General features: G+C 43.0%; 1 protein-coding gene and 1 long non-coding RNA gene across 5 annotated transcripts in view; both read left to right on the top strand.

Moving 5' to 3' along the window:
* The first annotated feature begins 9,545 nt into the window (after nucleotides 1–9,545).
* Nucleotides 9,546–13,716, top strand: LOC110509863 (uncharacterized). The gene is made up of 3 exons (XR_002471494.3): nucleotides 9,546–9,697; nucleotides 9,805–9,889; nucleotides 13,233–13,716. It is a non-coding gene; the product is annotated as an uncharacterized LOC110509863 (long non-coding RNA).
* Nucleotides 13,717–16,296: 2,580 nt separating this feature from the next.
* Nucleotides 16,297–19,220, top strand: part of LOC110509348 (retinoic acid receptor RXR-alpha-A) — a 146,003-nt gene continuing 143,079 nt past the window's right edge. For 2 of the 4 annotated variants that reach the window (XM_036967462.2, XM_036967460.2), the window contains exon 1: nucleotides 16,297–16,595. In XM_036967462.2, the coding sequence (XP_036823357.2) occupies nucleotides 16,568–16,595 (28 nt within the window). In that variant the 5' untranslated portion in view covers nucleotides 16,297–16,567. The remainder of the gene's footprint in view (nucleotides 16,596–19,220) is intronic. The other 2 variants (XM_090226844.1, XM_090226843.1) reach the window with 1 other exon arrangement.

Here is a 19,220-nt window from a genome sequence, read left to right as displayed (position 1 = left end):
GCACAAAGAAATCACTAAACCACTGAAACCTGCCCCTGATAAATCATGTTATAAAAGAACACAGTGCAGAAACCTCTTGGAAGGCGTATAAGCCCAGTATACTGGTATAGACCGGTCTGTCCCAACATGTTGAGATAAATACAGTGGAGTGTCTTGCCAGATGGATTTTAGGAGCTCCTAGAAATGACAGACCATATGTCACCCACATTACCTTGTATGGACCGGACCCACATTACCTTGTATGGACCGGACCAACATTACCTTTTATGGACCGGACCCACATTACCTTGTATGGACTGGACCCACATTACCTTGAATGGACCGGACCCACATTACCTTGTATGGACCGGACCCACATTACCTTGTATGGACCGGATGTGCACATCACAAGGTAGTTGTTAAAATACATAGTCACTTTTGTTTCAAAGTTGAAAACATTGAGGCTCATGAAACAGTTGTACGTGCAGATGTCTTTTCCCCCAAACATGAACTCAATGTATCCTAGACTACATCCTTATCCTAGCTGCGGCACATTGACAGCACTGTATAAAGCTTTCTAGCCAATGGCATCTTTATCCTCCTCCAACCGTTATTTTCCTTCCATTATAAAAAAACTAAGAATTGTTGTCCAGCTGCAGCATTTAAGGTCTCGGGGATGGCCTATCACAATTAATAATTCATGCAGTCAGCAAGTGAATAATGAGGGGGCAGAATTTTCACTTTTGGATAAATAGCGTGCCCAATTTCAACTTCCTGCTACTCATGCCAAGAATATAAGATATGCATATTACCCATAGATTTGGATAGAAAACACTCTGAAGTTTCTAAAACTGTTTGAATCATGTCTGTGAGTATAACAGAACTTATGTAGCAGGCAAAACCCAGAGGACTAACTGTTCAGATTTTTTTTCCCCCTCTCTCTGTTCCCTGAGTTGTCATTGCCAAGGGATATTTCTTAGGGACCTGTTTTCAGTTCCTACCGCTTCCACTGGATGTCACCAATCTTTGGAATTTGGTTGAGGTTATTCCTTTGTGCAATGAAGAAGTAGGTCAACTAGGAACTGGGTAACACTGTTGAGAGTTGCGCAAGACGTGAAAAGTATCGCTGGTTTGTTTTCATTCCTGTATTGAACACAGAAAGACCCGTCTACAATTTGATCGATTATTAACGTTTAAAAATACCTATAGTTGTATTACAAAAGTAGTTTGAAATATTTTGGCAAAGTTGATAGGCAACTTTTGAAATATTTTGTAGTGACGTTGCGTTTTTTGTAAGCTGTTTTTTTCTGGATCAAACGCGCTTTATTAATGGACATTTTGGATATATATGGACGGAATTAATCGGACAAAAGGACCAATTGTGATGTTTATGGGACATATTGGAGTGCCAACAAAAGAAGCTCGTCAAAGGTAATTTTATTTCAGCGTTTTGTGTAGCGCCTGCAGGGTTGAAATATGCTAACCCCTTTGTTTACTGCTGGTGCTATCATCAGATAATAGCTTCTTATGCTTTCGCCGAAAAGCATTTTAAAATTATGACATGTTGGCTGGATTCACAACGAGTGTAGCTTTAATTGAGTATCTTACATGTGTGATTTAATGAAAGTTTGAATTTTATAGTATTCTATTTGAATCTGGCGCTCTGCATTTTCCCTGGCAATTGGCCAGTTGAGACATTTGCATCCCGCCTATCCCAAAGAGGTTTTAAAATACATAGTCACTTTTGTTTCAAAGTTGAAAACATTGAGGCTCATGAAACAGTTGTACGTGCAGATGTCTTTTCCCCCAAACATGAACTCAATGTATCCTAGACTACATCCTTATCCTAGCTGCGGCACACTGACAGCACTGTATAAAGCTTTCTAGCCAATGGCATCTTTATCCTCCTCCAACCGTTATTTTCCTTCCATTATAAAAAAACTAAGAATTGTTGTCCAGCTGCAGCATTTAAGGTCTCGGGGATAGCCTATCACAATTCATAATTCATGCAGTCAGCAAGTGAATAATGAATGTTTCTGCCTCAGTTGACAGGATGCCAGAGGTGGAACAGCACTGTTAGTGTCCTGCTCCACTACTCTGTAACTCTGGGGCTCTCAGCCACAGGTTCTCTCTTTCTCTCTTATCCAGGTTCCCTCTTATGCTGTGATCATACTAGACAAAATCACTGCATAAACAGATGTCAACACATCAACTTGTGATTTCATATTCATGCTTTTTCCTCTATTCAAATCAGAATAGACTGTTTTGCTGTGGAATGAAGTGTTTTGATTGTGATTAAGCTATTTTGGAGAAATCCCCAGAAGCATAGAGTTACTCACCCTTTGACTGTTCACTTTGGACCACTGTCAACTGTAATGTTTTCTCAGGAGAAATTGAGCCCATTGAAAAGGCTCCTTTGTATTGCTACCACTGACGCATCAGGCTGTGGGAACCTGGTGTTTCTAAAGAGCCAGTTACCTGCTCCACCACGCTGCTACTGCCTTGATCAGCATGTATCATAAATCATTCAAATAAAGCAAATTGACTGTTCATGTACACTCCCTTATCAGATCCACCAGACGAGCCATGCAGCCTGGTCCCATAGACTAGACATAACATAGTCAATTAGTATGATATGTTAAGTTTGGTATAGTTACATAAGACAGAAGGTTTAAGGCAAAAACGAAAGGAGTGTGGTTGGTCGGGGTAGATGGGTGGCTGTATAATGTGAACGTCTAGCAACCCAAAGGATGAGTGCTCGAATCTAATCATGGACAATTTTAGCTAATTAGCAACTTTTCAACTACTTATTACTTTTAGCTACTTTGCAACTACTTAACATGTGGGCTAACCCTTACCCTTACCCCAACCTTAACACTTTTAGCTCCCCCTAACCCTAAACGTAACCCTTTAACCTAACTCCTAACCTTAACTCTAACCTTAACCAACTACTTAACATGTGGGCTAACCCTTACCCTTACCCCAACCTTAACACTTTTAGCTCCCCCTAACCCTAAACTTAACCCTTTAACCTAACTCCTAACCTTAACTCTAACCTTAACCAACTACTTAACATGTGGGCTAACCCTTACCCTTACCCCAACCTTAACACTTTTAGCTCCCCCTAACCCTAAACTTAACCCTTTAACCTAACTCCTAACCTTAACTCTAACCTTAACCAAGAACCCTAACCCCTAGCTTAGCTAACATTAGCATTAGCCACCTAGCCACCTAGCTAACATTAGCCACAACAAATTAAAATTCGTAACATAACATACATTTTTCAAATTCGGAACATATTGTATGTTTTTCAAATTCGTAACATATCCTGCGAAATGGGTGGTGAACATCCACAAATGTATACACACCATACGAAATGTAACATATCATACTAAATGGAGTGTCTCGGATTTACATACCAAATAATGTGAAATGCTCTGAGACCAGGTTGGGCAGTACTAGGCTGGGATTGCAGAGTGAGTCTGAGTCTTATTAACTGAGGTGCCCTGGCTGGTCTGTGTGCCATGCAGTGGAGTGGACACCCTGCCTCGGGGCTGCTCATTAGTACTTGTCACTGGGCCTGGCCCATTAGTCAGTAGGCAGATGACAGGGCCTCTTGTAAAGGATAGCTGACCCCCCTGGAGAGCCAAGTGTCTTCCCAAAAAGACAGATTATGGCCAGGGGCGGAGGGGGGTTCACTGGGTAGTCCAGGGAGGGCTTCTCCTCATGGATATCCTGGGAGCTGACCTGCCCCTGACCCCGGCTGTACAATGAAGTTAGCCCACTGATGATATGGGCATTCTTTGACAAAATCGCAGATTCTACCCTGAAAAAAAAGCGGGGGCCCTCTGAAGGAGGATGGGATACCCAACAGTGATGCTAATCCCACAGCTTGGTGAGTAGGAGTTGAGGGAGGCGGGGAGGGAGAAATTATGAAATGAAATCCTAGGCATTTGCCATTTGATGAGTCTCTCTCTCTCTCTGCTGTGTTATGTAAATGACAGGCAGCATAGCTCTCAGAGCCAAGTGTAGGTATCTACTGTAGCTACCTGACAGTTGGACGTGTGATGGATGAACAGCCGTTGAGTTTTGAGGCTCATGGTGGATCCTCTTTGAGTCACCATACACTGAGACTTTTTGATATCCAGTTATACCTCTTTATTTAGATGATATGCTAATTTCATGATAACAAATCAGCTTCCCCCAGAAAAGGAGAAGGGTATGCTTATGAAGGTTGTTTGTCAGCAAATACAATTACTCACTGTCATTTATGGATAATTAACACAGATTACAATTTAATGAATGATAGGATTAAATATGCGTGGTTATTCATATTCTTTAAAAAGCAAAATTATTTTAATGTGAATGCTGAATCTTATGTAAACTGTAGCTTAAAGGATTTAATTTCCACCGGGGAAATACATTCTAAATCTTGGAGGACTTTTATTCTAGGTAGAACTGAAATGAGAACTGAAATGAACAGATTCCAGTGGTGAATTAACTATGATTCTATTAGGTTGAAAATTATCAGCCAAGGCCTCCCGGGTGGCGCAGTGGTTAAGGGCGCTGTACTGCAGCGCCAGCTGTGCCATCAGAGTCCCTTGGTTCGCGCCCAGGCTCTGTTGTAACCGGCCGCGACCGGGAGGTCCGTGGGGCGACGCACAATTGGCCTAGCGTCGTCCGGGTTAGGGAGGGATTGGTTGGTAGGGATCTCCTTGTCTCATCGCGCACCAGCGACTCCTGTGGCAGGCCGGGCGCAGTGTGTGCTAGCCAAGGTTGCCAGGTGCACGGTGTAGCCTCCGACACATTGGTGCGGCTGGCTTCCGGGTTGGATGTGTGCTGTGTTAAGAAGCATTACGGCTGGTTGGGTTGTGTATCGGAGGACGCATGACATTCAGCCTTTGTCTCTCCTGAGCCTGTACGGGAGTTGTAGCAATGAGACAAGATAGTAGCTACTACAACAATTGGATACCATGAAATTGGGGAGAAAAAGGGGTTAAAAAAAAGAAGAAAATTATCAGCCATTTTTTTCTCAGAGATGCCATTTAGAGAACTACAGATGCCTGTCACAAAGGGTTTTCCCCATCTGACATCCTAAAGTCCCCTAGACATCCGAAAGTCCCCTAGTCAGTCAGTTGGCTGGCAACGGCAGGGGACCAGGCCAACACTAATGTAGAGCAGATGTGGCATTATATGAGGGCGGGTGAGGGGTGGGCTGGAACCCAGGCAGGGGAGGGGCATCAGATCTGTGTATCACTGAGCCTTCAAGAGCTCTCCTTTTGACACTCTCCATCAGTCCTACCGGAACGCTAAATGACTGGACTCTAACTCTGAGGTGACAGTTACCATCTGGCTGCTCACACAGATGCACATGAGCTCCCTCAACCCTTCCCCATTAGGTAATGTAAGGCCTTTGTCAGGGCATGGGGTGACTGCTGTGTACCACACGAGGCCTCTTGATCATTTAATGTTTAACTCAAATGGCTGTCATCTTCCCTTGGCCCTTTGTGCTCTTCACAAACACTGTGCTCAATCGCATTATCATTACAGAGGAAATCAGTCATATTAAGCCACTGTGCTGTCACTTGCCTCATCGTCTCAGCTCTGTGCTGCCAAGCCAGCGGGGCAGGACATAAGACGCATGTTAAATGAGATTTACATAAACAGTGTTACTCTGTCATTTATTTTCCTCCCTTTATACAGAAAATGTCTCGGGATTGTTTGCACAAGGAGTCCCTAAGGGCGCTCCATACAGGTGTTGGGCTTTTACAGTGAGATTATTGTAATACTGACATAATGACCGCACTCAGCTCCTTATGCTGTCAGGTGCAGGTGTTTGTGGAGCGAGAACATGGGGAGGAGAGGAGAGAGGAACGGGAGGCCAGGCAAGCAGCAGCTCCTTCAATAGGCTTTTTAGTGTAAATATTTTCAAAGTAAAAAGGTCTCATGACGTCAGTGTTGCTCTATAAGCAAAGTGAAGGTGGCAACAACTTTGAGTCACTCAGACCCTCCAAAACATTACATGATCAAACAATATGTTCAGACATGTGTATACCTTCTGTCAAGGAAGGACATAACCAGTTCCTGGTGACCAAGAAAACAGTGCACATGAATGACCCATCATGGCATGGTTGTTCCACATACAGTAGAGCTGCCAAGAAAACCACCAACCAGTTTCTCCTCTTGTTGTCTTGTAAAAGCCACATTTTTCACAGCACTTTCTTCCAGCTACCATTTAACCAATTACCACTGTTGGGTAATGTGAAATGATCTTGTTAGATTCCTAGAAAAGAAACAATCTACAGCATGTCCTTATTCCAAAAGCAGAAGTACAGTAATTAGATCAACTTTTACATAACCAAAACTATGTCAGTGTCTTAACCCAGCATAAAAACGTGACGGACACCAGGGAGATCAAGCAGCCCTATGTCCCCTTAGGAGCAACTCTCAGACATTGCATTGTGTGCCGTGTCAGTGAGAGGTTTGCCTCTGGATGGTAGAGGTTCAGACTGTAGAATCTGCCAATAGTACACCGGAAGACTCGCTCTCGGCTTCTTTCATCTCACATTTCATAGATGCACTTGGGCAGCTCAATGACAAAACATCTTTATTCCCCCTCACCGCCCCCAACAAAACTTTCCTCAGTAAGCTGCAAATTGGCATTCTGGGACAGTTGCATCACTCATCTTGAGCGATTCTTTTGTGGCCTGAAAACCTTTTGAAAATGTTTTGCTTTGTCATCAGGAGACAAGACTTTTATTTTAACCGCTTTTAAGATTGTTTATAGGGGAGACCGGGGTTGGTTGTCACACCTTTTACTCTCGTGTGTGTTTCTCAGCTCCAGTATAGAGAAAGACCAAGGTCTTGGGTTGAAATGGGGACGCTTTGTATCCTCCAATCTAACTAGGACTGAGAAAAACAGGTTTCCAGTGTCACCAAGCATATGGCGGTACTGAGGACTGGCCTACCTTTAGTTCGTGACCATCGTCCATTTGTTCCCACGTTGCTTCGAAAACCCAGCATTTGCTTCAAATATTCTGTCCGTCGTGTTGAGTTGAATGACCTATGAACCTGACCTTTTCCGGTACTGACATAACCCCTAAAACGGGTACAGTGCAGATTAAAATATTTTGTCCTAAGAACTCAGGAAGACACGCAAATAGGTAGAAAGTCAAAACTCTAATGCCCGTATGTATGGTCGCGTGTAGCCTAATTAAAGTTGCCTATTTATATACATTCAGATGACAGCTGGCATTTGTAGGCCTGTCCTATGTGTTAGGTGCTTCTTTTACATGCCTGCTTAGATCGTGTCATTACATTGCTTACTTTGCTATTAGACGTTGCTTACTTTGCTGTGTGTCTATCTGCAATTTTTGCCATGTTTGGGAGTTTTGCCCTCGCAGTGTTAAGATCGTTTTTGTCAAATTCAAACCTTTTCAACTACTATTTTTTCCTGGACTATAAATTGTAAATATATTCCTCACTTTTGAACTGTAGACCTACAACATGACGGTAAATAAATCCATAATTTCTGATCCCAGCACCTTTACTCCGCCTGCTGTCTAACTGGACCCAGAACTAGGCTGCTGGGTCCTTTCCCTTTTCCCTGTCATTGGTTGGACAGAGGTGGGAGTAGTCTCTCGAGACATCCAGGTTGCCTCCCACAATTTTCAAAATGTTTGGGTTTAATATGTGTACATAATAGAGGAGCTACTCACTGCCTACGTCCTACCTTATCCGCTTGAAACAAAATACTAAATAGTAGCTAGAAAGATGGAGATCACAGAGGTTATTTTTAATGAGTGCATTTTGCAAGTGACAAGGTTTTGCCTGCAAACTTTGTTTTAGAATTGTGATGTTACTGGCAGGTCTGCCTTGTGAATTATTGGGAGAATTGTCTGTCTGTAGAGGACCCATCCCGTATTTGTGTTGTATTTTTCTTATCGAAGTTGCCAATTACGCTGCTGCTACTCTCTGTTATTATCTATGCATAGTCACTTTAATAACTCTCCCTACATGTACATACTACCTCAATTACCTTGACTAACCGGTGCCCCCGCACATTGACTCTGAACCGGTACCCACCTGTATATAGCCTCGCTATTGTTATTTTACTGCTGCTGTTTAATTATTTGTTACTTTTATTTCTTCTTTTTTTTGTAGGTATTTTTTTTAAAACTGCATTGTTGGTTAAGGGCTTGTAAGTAAGCACTTCACTGTAAATTTGATTCGAGTCCTTCAATGAAACCATACCTTAGTCACTGCTGTTGCCTAGGGTCGGGTTTACGAGACTAAGGTCTGAGAGGATAGGAAAGAGGACGGGGTGTTTCTGTTGCCTTTCCCTGCTGAAGCTTGTCACGGAGGATGGGTGTGTGGGGCAGGGTTGTGTAGGGGGTTGTGGACAGAGAGGAAGAGGGTTAATGGTGTTTGCAACAGGCCAGGCTTCCCCTCGAAGTGGGAGACAGTAGAAGGAAGTGTCCAGATTTATGGTGGACTGGCCATGGAAGCTGCCTTCACCCTGGCAGTTGACCAGCAGACAGTAGCAGAGAGGGAGGGAGGTAGAGAGAGAGAGAGGGGGAGAGAGGGGATGCAGAGGGGTGCTGTAAATCACAGGCAGAGTGTGGCTCAGACACAAACACACACACAGCCAGGCCTATGCTCGCAGTTCACAAGGAGATAATCGCTGTGTGAAGGAAGGGTGGCTCTCTACAGGCTGCTGCCCAGATAGAGATATACTGGGGCTGGTGTACTGTGAGGAAGCCGGCTAATGCAGACAGATAGCACCTCTGATGCTCTGTCACTCCCCCTGGGCCGCTGCCAAGGCAACCAGGCTCAGTCCCTCCGATACAAACCATTTAGACCCTCTTCTAAACAGGAAAAACCTCTCCAATTTAAAATAATGACTATTCCCCTTTAAAATAATTAACTCATTGAGTTTTATGTGTAGTCCTGGGTGTGTGTTTGCATGTGTCACTAAATAAAATCTAATTTTCATAAACAACGGGTGTAGACTACAGGTGTAGACTAACTGTGAAATGTTTACTTACAGGCCCTTCCCAACAATGCAGGCCCTTCCCAACAATGCAGAGAGGTAAATGTGTAATGCGTAGGAATAAACATTTCAATTTCTGCTTACTCAAAGCTATTGCTCATTATAATGAAACTACTCTCAGTCAAGCCTCATTGGGTCTACTTCCTTCCTAGGTGGCCTGATTGTCATATTGCAAGTGTGTGTGTGTGTGTGTGTGTGTGTGTGTGTGTGTGTGTGTGTGTGTGTGTGTGTGTGTGTGTGTGTGTGTGTGTGTGTGTGTGTGTGTGTGTAGTGACAGATTCTGTACATGGATGGGGAGGTCTTCAGTCATATTTAAACTGCTGTGCTCACATGGACTTCTGGCCTGGTTAAGCCATCCATCGTGGTGACGGCGGCCTAGCGGCAGGCCCCGTGGAGGACGTGTGCTGTGCCCAGTGTGTACACAAGAGTCCCGGCCTCCACAGGGACTGTTTATCCAACTGAAGTCCAACAGTGTCACACTCTCTCCCAGCTGCACTGAGGGGAAATAAGTCACCCAGGACAAACGCAACAACTAATAACATCCAGACATGTCTAGCTAGTGCTCTCTGATGTTCAGTATGAATACTGTTTAACTTAGATAGAAATGAACCTATATTGCCTAATTGGTTTGAGTCTAAAGGGGGTGAGAGAAGGAGGGTTATGATGGTAGGTCTTATCTGACAGCAGACCGTACTGTACTTTAATGACAGAATCCGTCATCTTTCAGCTCAAGCCTCGAACTAAAACACTTGACTATACCTTCACCCTTACAGAGATCAATAACTCACTGAGTGAATCTGTCCCTCTCAAGACTGCCATCACTCCATCAGCATGCAATAACGCTGGACTCAATTCCAGGTAAGTAGACGATGCTCAGGAGAGATGAGCATTTCCCACCATGTGATAAAAACAGCACGCGACAAGTGCTGGGGAGATTTATCGTGGTGTCTGATTAAATGTAGCCAATTTCACTTTAATGCGATATAAAATAATGATGCATGCTTGAATTCCGCAGGTTCCCGCAGTGTGGAGGGATTCTCATCAGCCTGTGGCAGTATTTAAACCATACAGCCTAGAGTATGATTCAAACCCTAGCGTGGAATGTTAGAAGTGCCAGTGATGTAATGTTCAATATTGATAACGACCGTGAGCAAGATGGGTTCTAATCGTTTATGAAAATATTGCGCAGCCAGCATGCATTTTTCCCCTACTGTTCCCTTTCCCTCCTGCTTCTTCACTACATCTATCGGCTCTTTCTGATAGGAAGAAATCCACAAACACCTTCGCACCTCCTATCAAATGAGCTCCTGTAAAAACGCAACACTGTCAGAGAAGTGGCTCTGTGCACGCAAGGTGTAAGGTCCCTGGAGTGTTTTATAAGCATCGCTGCCAACTGGATTCAAAGTATATTTTAGGCCTCTACTAAGGCATCTGTGGATCTCATGAACTGTGGATTTCTTCTTGGCCACACAAACTAAACTCAAGGATTAAAGAGTTGGCATATCATAGTGTCGGGCAACAGGGCCTATGAAATCCTGGTCTGGAAAAGTACTGTTACTGAGTGCTATTGATGGGTTTGCTTTGAAATGATAATGATAGTAATAATCTCTGACACTATTTTGTTAAAACTGTCCTCAAAGAAGTGGATTGTAGTTTTAGACATTATAACAACTGGTGTCTTGGTCTGTATGGTACCTCGTCCTGTTCCAGCAACATAGTCTCAGTGCCACGCCCAGACAAAACGTTGAGGAATGTGAACCTGAAGGTTCTGCCCATGGAGACCCACCCTGGAGGCCGACCATTCGGAACGCCTCAGCCCAGAAACCAGCCTGATGGTGATCTCGTACACTTTGCACTCCTCTCTTTTCTATACTATTCCTTCTTGATCCCCCTGTCCTATATGTCCTATATGTCCTATATGTAATTAACTCAACGTTTCAGGATAATAATCCTATACCAGCGAAAACTCTCTGTAACCTTTGTAAAATACAGAATAGAAATAGGATCCCCCCCCCCCCATTTCTAATCTGAGAAATAAATTAAAATAACTGGACTAATTTGCCTTTGAAGTTTTTAATGATAATTTGCCTCTTAGGTTTTCTGGATATAAAATATGCCCTAAACTTAATGCCTGCCTTAAAGTAGACTTTCATGGTTTAAACTTGCTCTTGTACAGATTCCTCTGATCAGCACAACACTGTCATTGGCACAGAAAGGAGCTATAGTAGAATCACTTTTATGGATGAGTTTGATCTGAATGGTCAAGAACAAGGAGGGGAGAGACTGTCAACACTACAATAGAAAAGAGTGTAGTGATAATGGTGTGTGTGCCTCCCTACCTGAGTGGAAAGAGAAGGAGAAGAGGGGAGAAGGGAGAGATAGATAGAGAGAGAGAAAGGGGGGATAGAGAGAGGGGGAAAGGGAGAGAGAGGGGAAGAGGGAGAGAGAGAGAGAGAGAAAGGGGGATAGAGAGAGGGGAAAAGGGAGAGAGAGAGAGAGAGAGAGGAGGTGAGAAGGAGAGAGAGGGGGAGAGGGAGTCAGGGGGGAAGGGGGAGAGAGAGAGAGAGAGAGAGAGAGAGAGAGAGAGGGATAGAGAGAGGGGGAAAGGGAAAGGGGGAAGAGGGAGAGAGAGAGGGGAGGTGAGAAGGAGAGAGAGGGGGAGAGGGAGTCAGGGGGGAAGGGGGAGAGAGAGAGAGAGAGAGAGAGAGAGAGAGAGAGAGAGAGAGAGAGAAAGGGGGATAGAGAGAGGGGGAAAGGGAGAGAGGGGGGAAGAGGGAGAGATATATATATATATATATATAGAGAGAGAGTCAGGGGGAAGGAGGGAGAGAGAGAAGGGGGAGAGGGAGTCAGGGGGAGGGAGGGAGAGAGAGAGGGGGAGAGGGAGTCAGGGGGAGGGAGGGAGGGAGAGAGAGAGAGAGAGAGAGAGAGAGTCAGTTATTTTCCATTTTGTACTTTAACTATTTGCACCTAGTTACAGCACTGTATATAGACATAATTTGACATTTTAAAAGTCTTTATTATTTTGGAACTTTTGTGTGTAATGTGTGTAATTAATTTGTAATTGTTTATTTAACTTTAGTTTATTATCTATGTCACTTGCTTTGGTAATGTTAACATATGTTTCCCATGCCAATAAAGCCATTGAATTGAATTGAAAATTGAATTGAGAGAGAGAGAGTGTGAGGGAGTCAGGGGAAGGAGGGAGAGAGAGAGAGAGAGAGAGAGAGAGAGAGAGAGAGAGAGAGAGACCAATGGAAGAGCCATCGCTATTAACAGTCAAGGGTGCAGAGAACAAGTTTGGAGAGAGATACAGCATCTGAAGTGTTCAGCACAGGGGACACCCAAAACACCCTACTGAGAATTGATATGGAAGGAGGTGAAGTGTCAGACAGCTATTAATCACGGCCAAGGAGGAGGATTAAATAGCTGGGTCTAGTGGGCAGATGAGAGAGCAATGGCGAACGAGGCGTTTAAAAGAATGTATTGTGTCTGTCTTCGATTACAGAGCACAGGCCTTAGGCTTAACAGCCATCTGAGCTGCTGAGGACCATCAGAATATCAATCAAATCTTTACTCTTTCTCCTCCCTGCTCTGTAGTCGTCACCAACCGGGGCAATGACTCTTATACAATGGTTAAACAATACTGTGCTTTACTTGGGACCCTGTGGTCTTCAGAACAGACTGTAATGTCATCCAGGAGTTGTAGTGGAATCATTATCTAAAGCAGGGGTGCCAAACATACGGTCCAATCCGTCATGCCGATGGTTTGAGTCAAAAAATGTAATAATCAACAAACTCAACATACTTTAAAATCACTAAAACCATATCAAAACTGTGTGGAAATGACATGGGCCTTTATACAGTTTCCTGACTGTGTCCAGCTCACTAATAATCACCAAAATTAAAGATTGACTACAAGGACGTCAATGAGTTTGACGCCCGTGGTCTAAAGAGATACACATTTTCCTCACATAGGGAAGGGAGAGGACACTGTAAAACTCACTGGTGTTTTTCCTGGGGCTTGGGAGTGGCCTATGCCCTCCTCTAGTCAATTTGTTTCATATTTTTAAGATTTTAGTGTACATGATGGGGTAAGATACTCATCAAAACAAGTATCAAAGAATGTCTATCTTTCTCTCCCTCTCTTTCTACTCCCCCCCCCCCTAACTCTCTCTCTCTCTCGCCCTCTCTGGTCCAGGTTCTCTACCCCTATGCTGTGTTGACCTGTGACTCCCTAACATTCTCTCTGATTGGTGGAGCTGCTGTGTGTATGGACTTGAACAGGAAGTGCGTTGAGCGAAGAATGATTTCAGAAATGTAACGAGGTCAGAGATCTTTTCCGGAGCCTGGAGAGAATCTACTCCCAACAAGTTCACAAGTATTTGACCTCCCACAATGCCATGTTAAAAAACTATGGGGGATGGGGGACACCAAAACCACTTTGTGTGGGTTTAAATAGATGTGGCTCACCAATCCTAACTCTAAAGCCGCTAAAAGTCTAAACCAGAACTACATCTGAAGGGAATACACAGCTATAGCTACAAAGACACGTACAGTGCCTTCAGAAAGTATTCAGACCCCTTGACTTTTTCCACATTAAGTTACGTTACAGCTTTATTCTAAAATTGGTTTTGTTTTTAAATCCTCAGCAATTTACACGCAATACCCCATAATGACAAAAACAGAAATTCCTTATTTACAGAAGTATTCAAACCCTATGATATGATACTCAAAGTTGAGCTCAGGTGCATCCTGTTTCCATCGATCATCCTTGAGATGTTTCTACAACTTTATTGGCGTACACCTGTGGTAAATTCAATTGATTGGACATGATTTGGAAAGGCACACACCTGTCTTTATAGCTGATGGTGCAAGCCATGGGATCAAAGGAATTGTCCATAGAGCTCTGAGGCACAGCATTGAAGTTCCCCAAGAACACAGTGGCCTCCATCATTCTTAAATAGAAAAACTTTGGAACCACCAAGACTCTTCCAAGAGCTGACCGCCCGGCCAAACTGAGCAATCAGGGGAAAAGGGCCTTGGTCAGGGAGGTGACCAAGAACCCAATGGTCACTCTGACAGAGGTCTAGAGTTCCTCCGTGGAGATGGGAGAATCTTCCAGAAGGACAACCATCTCTGCAGCAGAGATGGTAGAGTGACCAGACGGAAGTCACTCTTCAGTAAAAGGCACATAACAGCCCGCTTGGAGTTTGCCGAAAGGCACCTAAAGACTCACAGACCATGAGAAACAAGATTCTCTGGTTTGATAAAACTAAGAATGAACTCTTCGGCCTGAATGCCAAGCGTCACGTATAGAGGAAACCTGGAACCATCCCTACTGTGAAGCATGGTGGTGGCAGCATCATGCTGTGGTAATGTTTTTCAGTGGCAGGGACTGGGAGACTAGTCAGGCTCGAGGGAAAGATGAACGACGCAAAGTACAGACAGATCCTTGATGAAAACCTGCTCCAGAGAGCTCAGGACCTCAGACTGGGGTGAAGGTTGACCTTCCAACAGGACAATGACCCTAAGAACACAGACAAGACAACGCATGAGTGGCATTGTGACAAGCCTGGACATGAACCCGATCGAACATCTTTGGAGAGACCTGAAAATAGTTGAGAAGCAACGCTCTCCATCCAACCTGACAGAGCTTGAATTTCTGCCAAAGGTGCTTCAACAAAGTACTGAGTAAGGGGACTGAATACTTATGTTAATGTGATATTTAAGTTTTTTATTTTTAATTGTAATACATTAGCAAACATTTCTAAAAACCTGTTTTTGCTTTGTCATTATGGGGTGTTGTGTGTTGATTGATAAGGGCAAAAAACGATTTAATCAATTTTATAATAAGGCTGTAACGTAACAAAATGTGGACAAAGTCTAGGGGTCTGAATACTTTCAGAATGCTCTGTATATACTGTACATTACACATTGTCCATGCAAAATAAACAAAAAACACTTCAGTCTATAGAAAGTTTAACATGGTATGCATGAACTCTCCCATTACTCCCTTCTTGTCTCACACATTCAGGCACCACACACACACACACACACACACACACACACACACACACACACACACACACACACACACACACACACACACACACACACACCTTGAATTGGTGCTCAGTCACACTTGCTTTTGGTTAATTGCACAACTGGCTTTGATCTTTAAAGTGCCATGCACTGCATTAATTATGTATCTCGCCTCAGTACAAATGTGGTGAACACCTTCAATACTCAATGAGATGAGGAGCCCTCTCCACACAGGCCTAGAGGGTGGCTTCAGGACTTCATACAGATACAATGTTCCTTTCCTATATTGGGCAGGAGGGATTTGAAGGGGGGACAACAGAGTGCTGCTCTGCTATAGTATTCTGCTGCCAAAACTGCCTCCAACAATTCTCTGGGTGAAATGTAATCTCAAGTGAAAATTTATTTTTCACTCTTGTGAAATGTATATAAATACATGGTTATTCCACGTGTGCAGCATATGTGGTGAGGGATAGGATGCTGTCATTCCAAAAACAGCATAGCTGGGGAACAATGACGAACAAATTACCTACTTCTCTGTGCTCTAATGCAATGGGAGTTATGTAAATCATGCTGCTGTATAGGTATCTCCGGGCCTGTGCAAGTGTGCCTAAACTTTTATGCATCTGCAATAAATACATAGATTTTTATATGCCATGCGGATGGCTTATGAACACTGTTGATGCCAGTGGATGTGGAAAGACAGTCAGAGTAGGTTGTGGGAAAATAACACTTAATGTAACCCCATTTGACCATTTCTTCAAGCCCTGTCATTCTATGTATTACTTCATCTTTAGTTATAGTCCCTCCCTTTGAGAGTCTTTATTCTTCAAATATGACAAATGTACTCATTTTCAATGGGCCTATTATGGATGTTTATGGCCGTGCCACTGCTTTGATTTGACCTACAATAGGTGTATGCAAGGCAAATGTGCCTTGCATACAGAAGGAGTACGAAAATTGCCACTTCAATTACCCTCCCCTTGACTCAATTCAAAGTTATTTTGAGATGCCAAGTTGTGAGTAAATACGTATCTTGGAGAGCTTGGTTTCATACCGGCTAGCAATTCTGTTTTTTTTATGGACCGATGCTAAACTGACAGCTATATGAGGTTAGGCATACTTAATTTAATACGTTTCACACGTTGGCTTCGAAACTAAAAGTCCTACAAGGGACTCCTTTTACACTCCCCCTTTCTCGTGTGTCGTTGCGGTTTGCTTGCGTTGGTGCGAGTCCCCCTTACGTGGGTCCCTATTGCAGTGAGGATCCAGTAGTTGGAGTTCTAAACCTAGCCCAAGAGAGGGAGCGCAAGGAGTGAGCTAACAGAACTAGAAACTATAGCTGCATTTTTACTCTATCGAACATCGCTTTTGAAAGACTGTCACTTTTACTGCCCTGGAGCCATCTTTCCAGCCTTTTAGTATAACGCCCTCGATCCCCGTCTGAAAACTCACACACGGTCGTGTCAGCTGGCATGAGCTAACCCACCAGACATGGAAACCAAACCTTTCATGTCATTGGGTAAGTTTTTCATCAATTTAAAAAATATATATATTATTGCAATATGGGTATTTGAGATTCCAATGTTAACACGTTTAGACTCACGCAGTGCTGACGAGCAATGGTGTCATTTATGCACTGCGTTTTGAAGCGTCAGAAATGAGTAGGCTAGCCTAATTGCGTTCATGTAAAATTATAATAATGTTTAGGTTACGTTATGCGCAATATATGGAAATACACATAGACTTCTTGTTTGTAAATATCAAAACATTTTCTCACCGTAGCCTATGTTTCACTGAAAGGAGAGAAACTTGAGTTTGTTGGCTTGTTAAATATAAGCGGCTGCTACTCTCCCGTGTACCACACTCCTATCAGAGCTGATGACATTCGATTGATTAGGGTGACATCTCACTCAGGAAATTATAGCCTACTCTCTCTTTCAGTAGATTTAATATCTGAGTATTCTGCAAACTATTGTCGATTAGCATTTTAATGGCACTTCCAGCTAATTTAATTTAATTTAAGGAGTCTATAATGCAAAATTGTATAGTAGGCTATTTGAAAATCTATATTTACCGGGCAGGGAAACAAACTTGGCTAAATTGCATTGCAAATGCACTTGAGAAATAGTTTATTATGTACGTAAAAACATCCATAGCCTACCTTTGGTAGCGAACTGTTGTTCATGGTAGACTACCAGTATACCGTTTTTACAGTAAGTACATTAGTCTACGCGCAATGGAGTCGATACAATCGGCTACAATAGCCTGCCACTGAAAGTGTTCAAAATGGACTGCACACTCCTTGAGTAAATACCAGCCAGAGAATACAAATGTAGGCAATAGGCCGACGTTTACTAGAGGTATTTATTTGAAGAGGCAAGCATGCTAGACAATGTAACCTTGCACAATTGAATATATGCCATGTATTCCTCGCAAGCCAATTTATTGGCCCGGCTTGTATTTTTGTTTCCACCCAATGTTTTGAAGTCGTGTATGAGTAGGGGTCCGAACGATAAGAGGGTGAGGGTTCAACTCGAGCACGAGAGACAACTCAGAAAGTTGGTACTGGGCGTTGGAATGATTTGGGGGTCAGACTCATGTTGTTGCGGAGCGGAAATTAAAAGCCATTCTGCACTTATTGCTTATCAATAACAAGTCCAATTTGATTTATTTTATTCGATAAAAAAGTTGACTCTTTTAAAGCAATTAAGTAATGATTGTAAACGTAGATGTGTGGAAATGTACACTATTGAAATGTATACAATATTGTTTTTATTCTATTATCTGTCTTATGGCTACAACATGTTAAGAGCATGTGTATGAAGACCATTTTTGGTCATTCGTTGTTAAGTTGTTTTTCACATAACCCGTTTTCTATTGCAGTTCAGAATTATGTTAATTGATTGTATTGCTTCAGCACTGTACCTGTTTTCATTACAGCACTCAATTATGTTGATGAAAATTATGATTTGAATTAGCATTATTTTCATGTAGTAGTAATTAGCCATATATAGTCTAGGCCTAGTATCTTTTTGTCCTAAACTGTATGAGAATACAACAAACACACACACACACACACACACACACACACAAACACACACACACACACACACACACACACACACACACACACACACACACACACACACACACACACTTACGGTATAAATCATTAATACTCAGCTACTGTATGTCTGGTGAACTGTATAGAGCACAACTTGTCCCATGTAGCAGAGACATAGCTCAGAGCTGTAGGCAGCCATGTTATTGTGTCTGCAGGTCAGGGGCGCCTCATGTTACACCTTGACACATCATCAGCCCGCCTGCCCGCCACCGCCAATATGCACAGATGAGAGGCACAGGGACGTCTGGGATATCTCTATCTAATTACACACCTGATCACTGACACTGTGACCACACAGGCCTTTATATGACTTATCAGACATACATCTCACATATCACCATGCCAACTTTCACATAGACATGACAGGTTGCATTTACAGGCCTGCTGTAGTTTCCGTGTCTCCATATTAAAATTATTACGGATTTTTCCCAAAATATTTACAGACCCATCATAGCATGGAGCCTGTGTGTGTTGTAATAAAACAGTAATAGCAGTGTAATAGTTGAAGTGTTTTATTAATCAGCATCTCTCTATGCTTCTTCAGTACAGCTGAGGTTTTAATCACTCTACACTGTTTCAACATGCTGTATCAGCAGGCAATTCTTCGTCCGTTCTTGATTGGTCGGCCCTTAACTCGGGATTTAAATACAAACTTTCCCCAAACTCACTCTAACGCTCTGATTGTTAATTGCGCACTTCAAGGACACCACTAACTCTGATAAGCCCTGGAATGTATTGATTAGCTGTTCGCTCTATGTAATTATCTAGAGTTGTGCTGCATTAGGATTTCAAACATGCCACTGTTTGAAATGACAGCTAGAGTATTTTACAGTTATGGATTGATTGCTGGCTGTGATGATTACATCCTGCTTTTGGCACGGTATGTTCTCTAGGGTGCTAGCTAGCCGCCGGAGCCTGTTTTTTTTTCATTTTCTTCTCCCTCCTCACTTAAAGCTGTGAAGAATGGAGCGGTGACATTGAAAACAGACAATGTCTTCATTTTGTCAAAGGAATTTGAGC

This window comes from Oncorhynchus mykiss, chromosome 29 (genome assembly GCF_057628025.1).
Source record: "Oncorhynchus mykiss isolate SJ-2025 chromosome 29, ASM5762802v1, whole genome shotgun sequence".
Taxonomy (NCBI): domain Eukaryota; kingdom Metazoa; phylum Chordata; class Actinopteri; order Salmoniformes; family Salmonidae; genus Oncorhynchus; species Oncorhynchus mykiss.
This window is presented reverse-complemented; position numbering and strand designations above follow the sequence as displayed.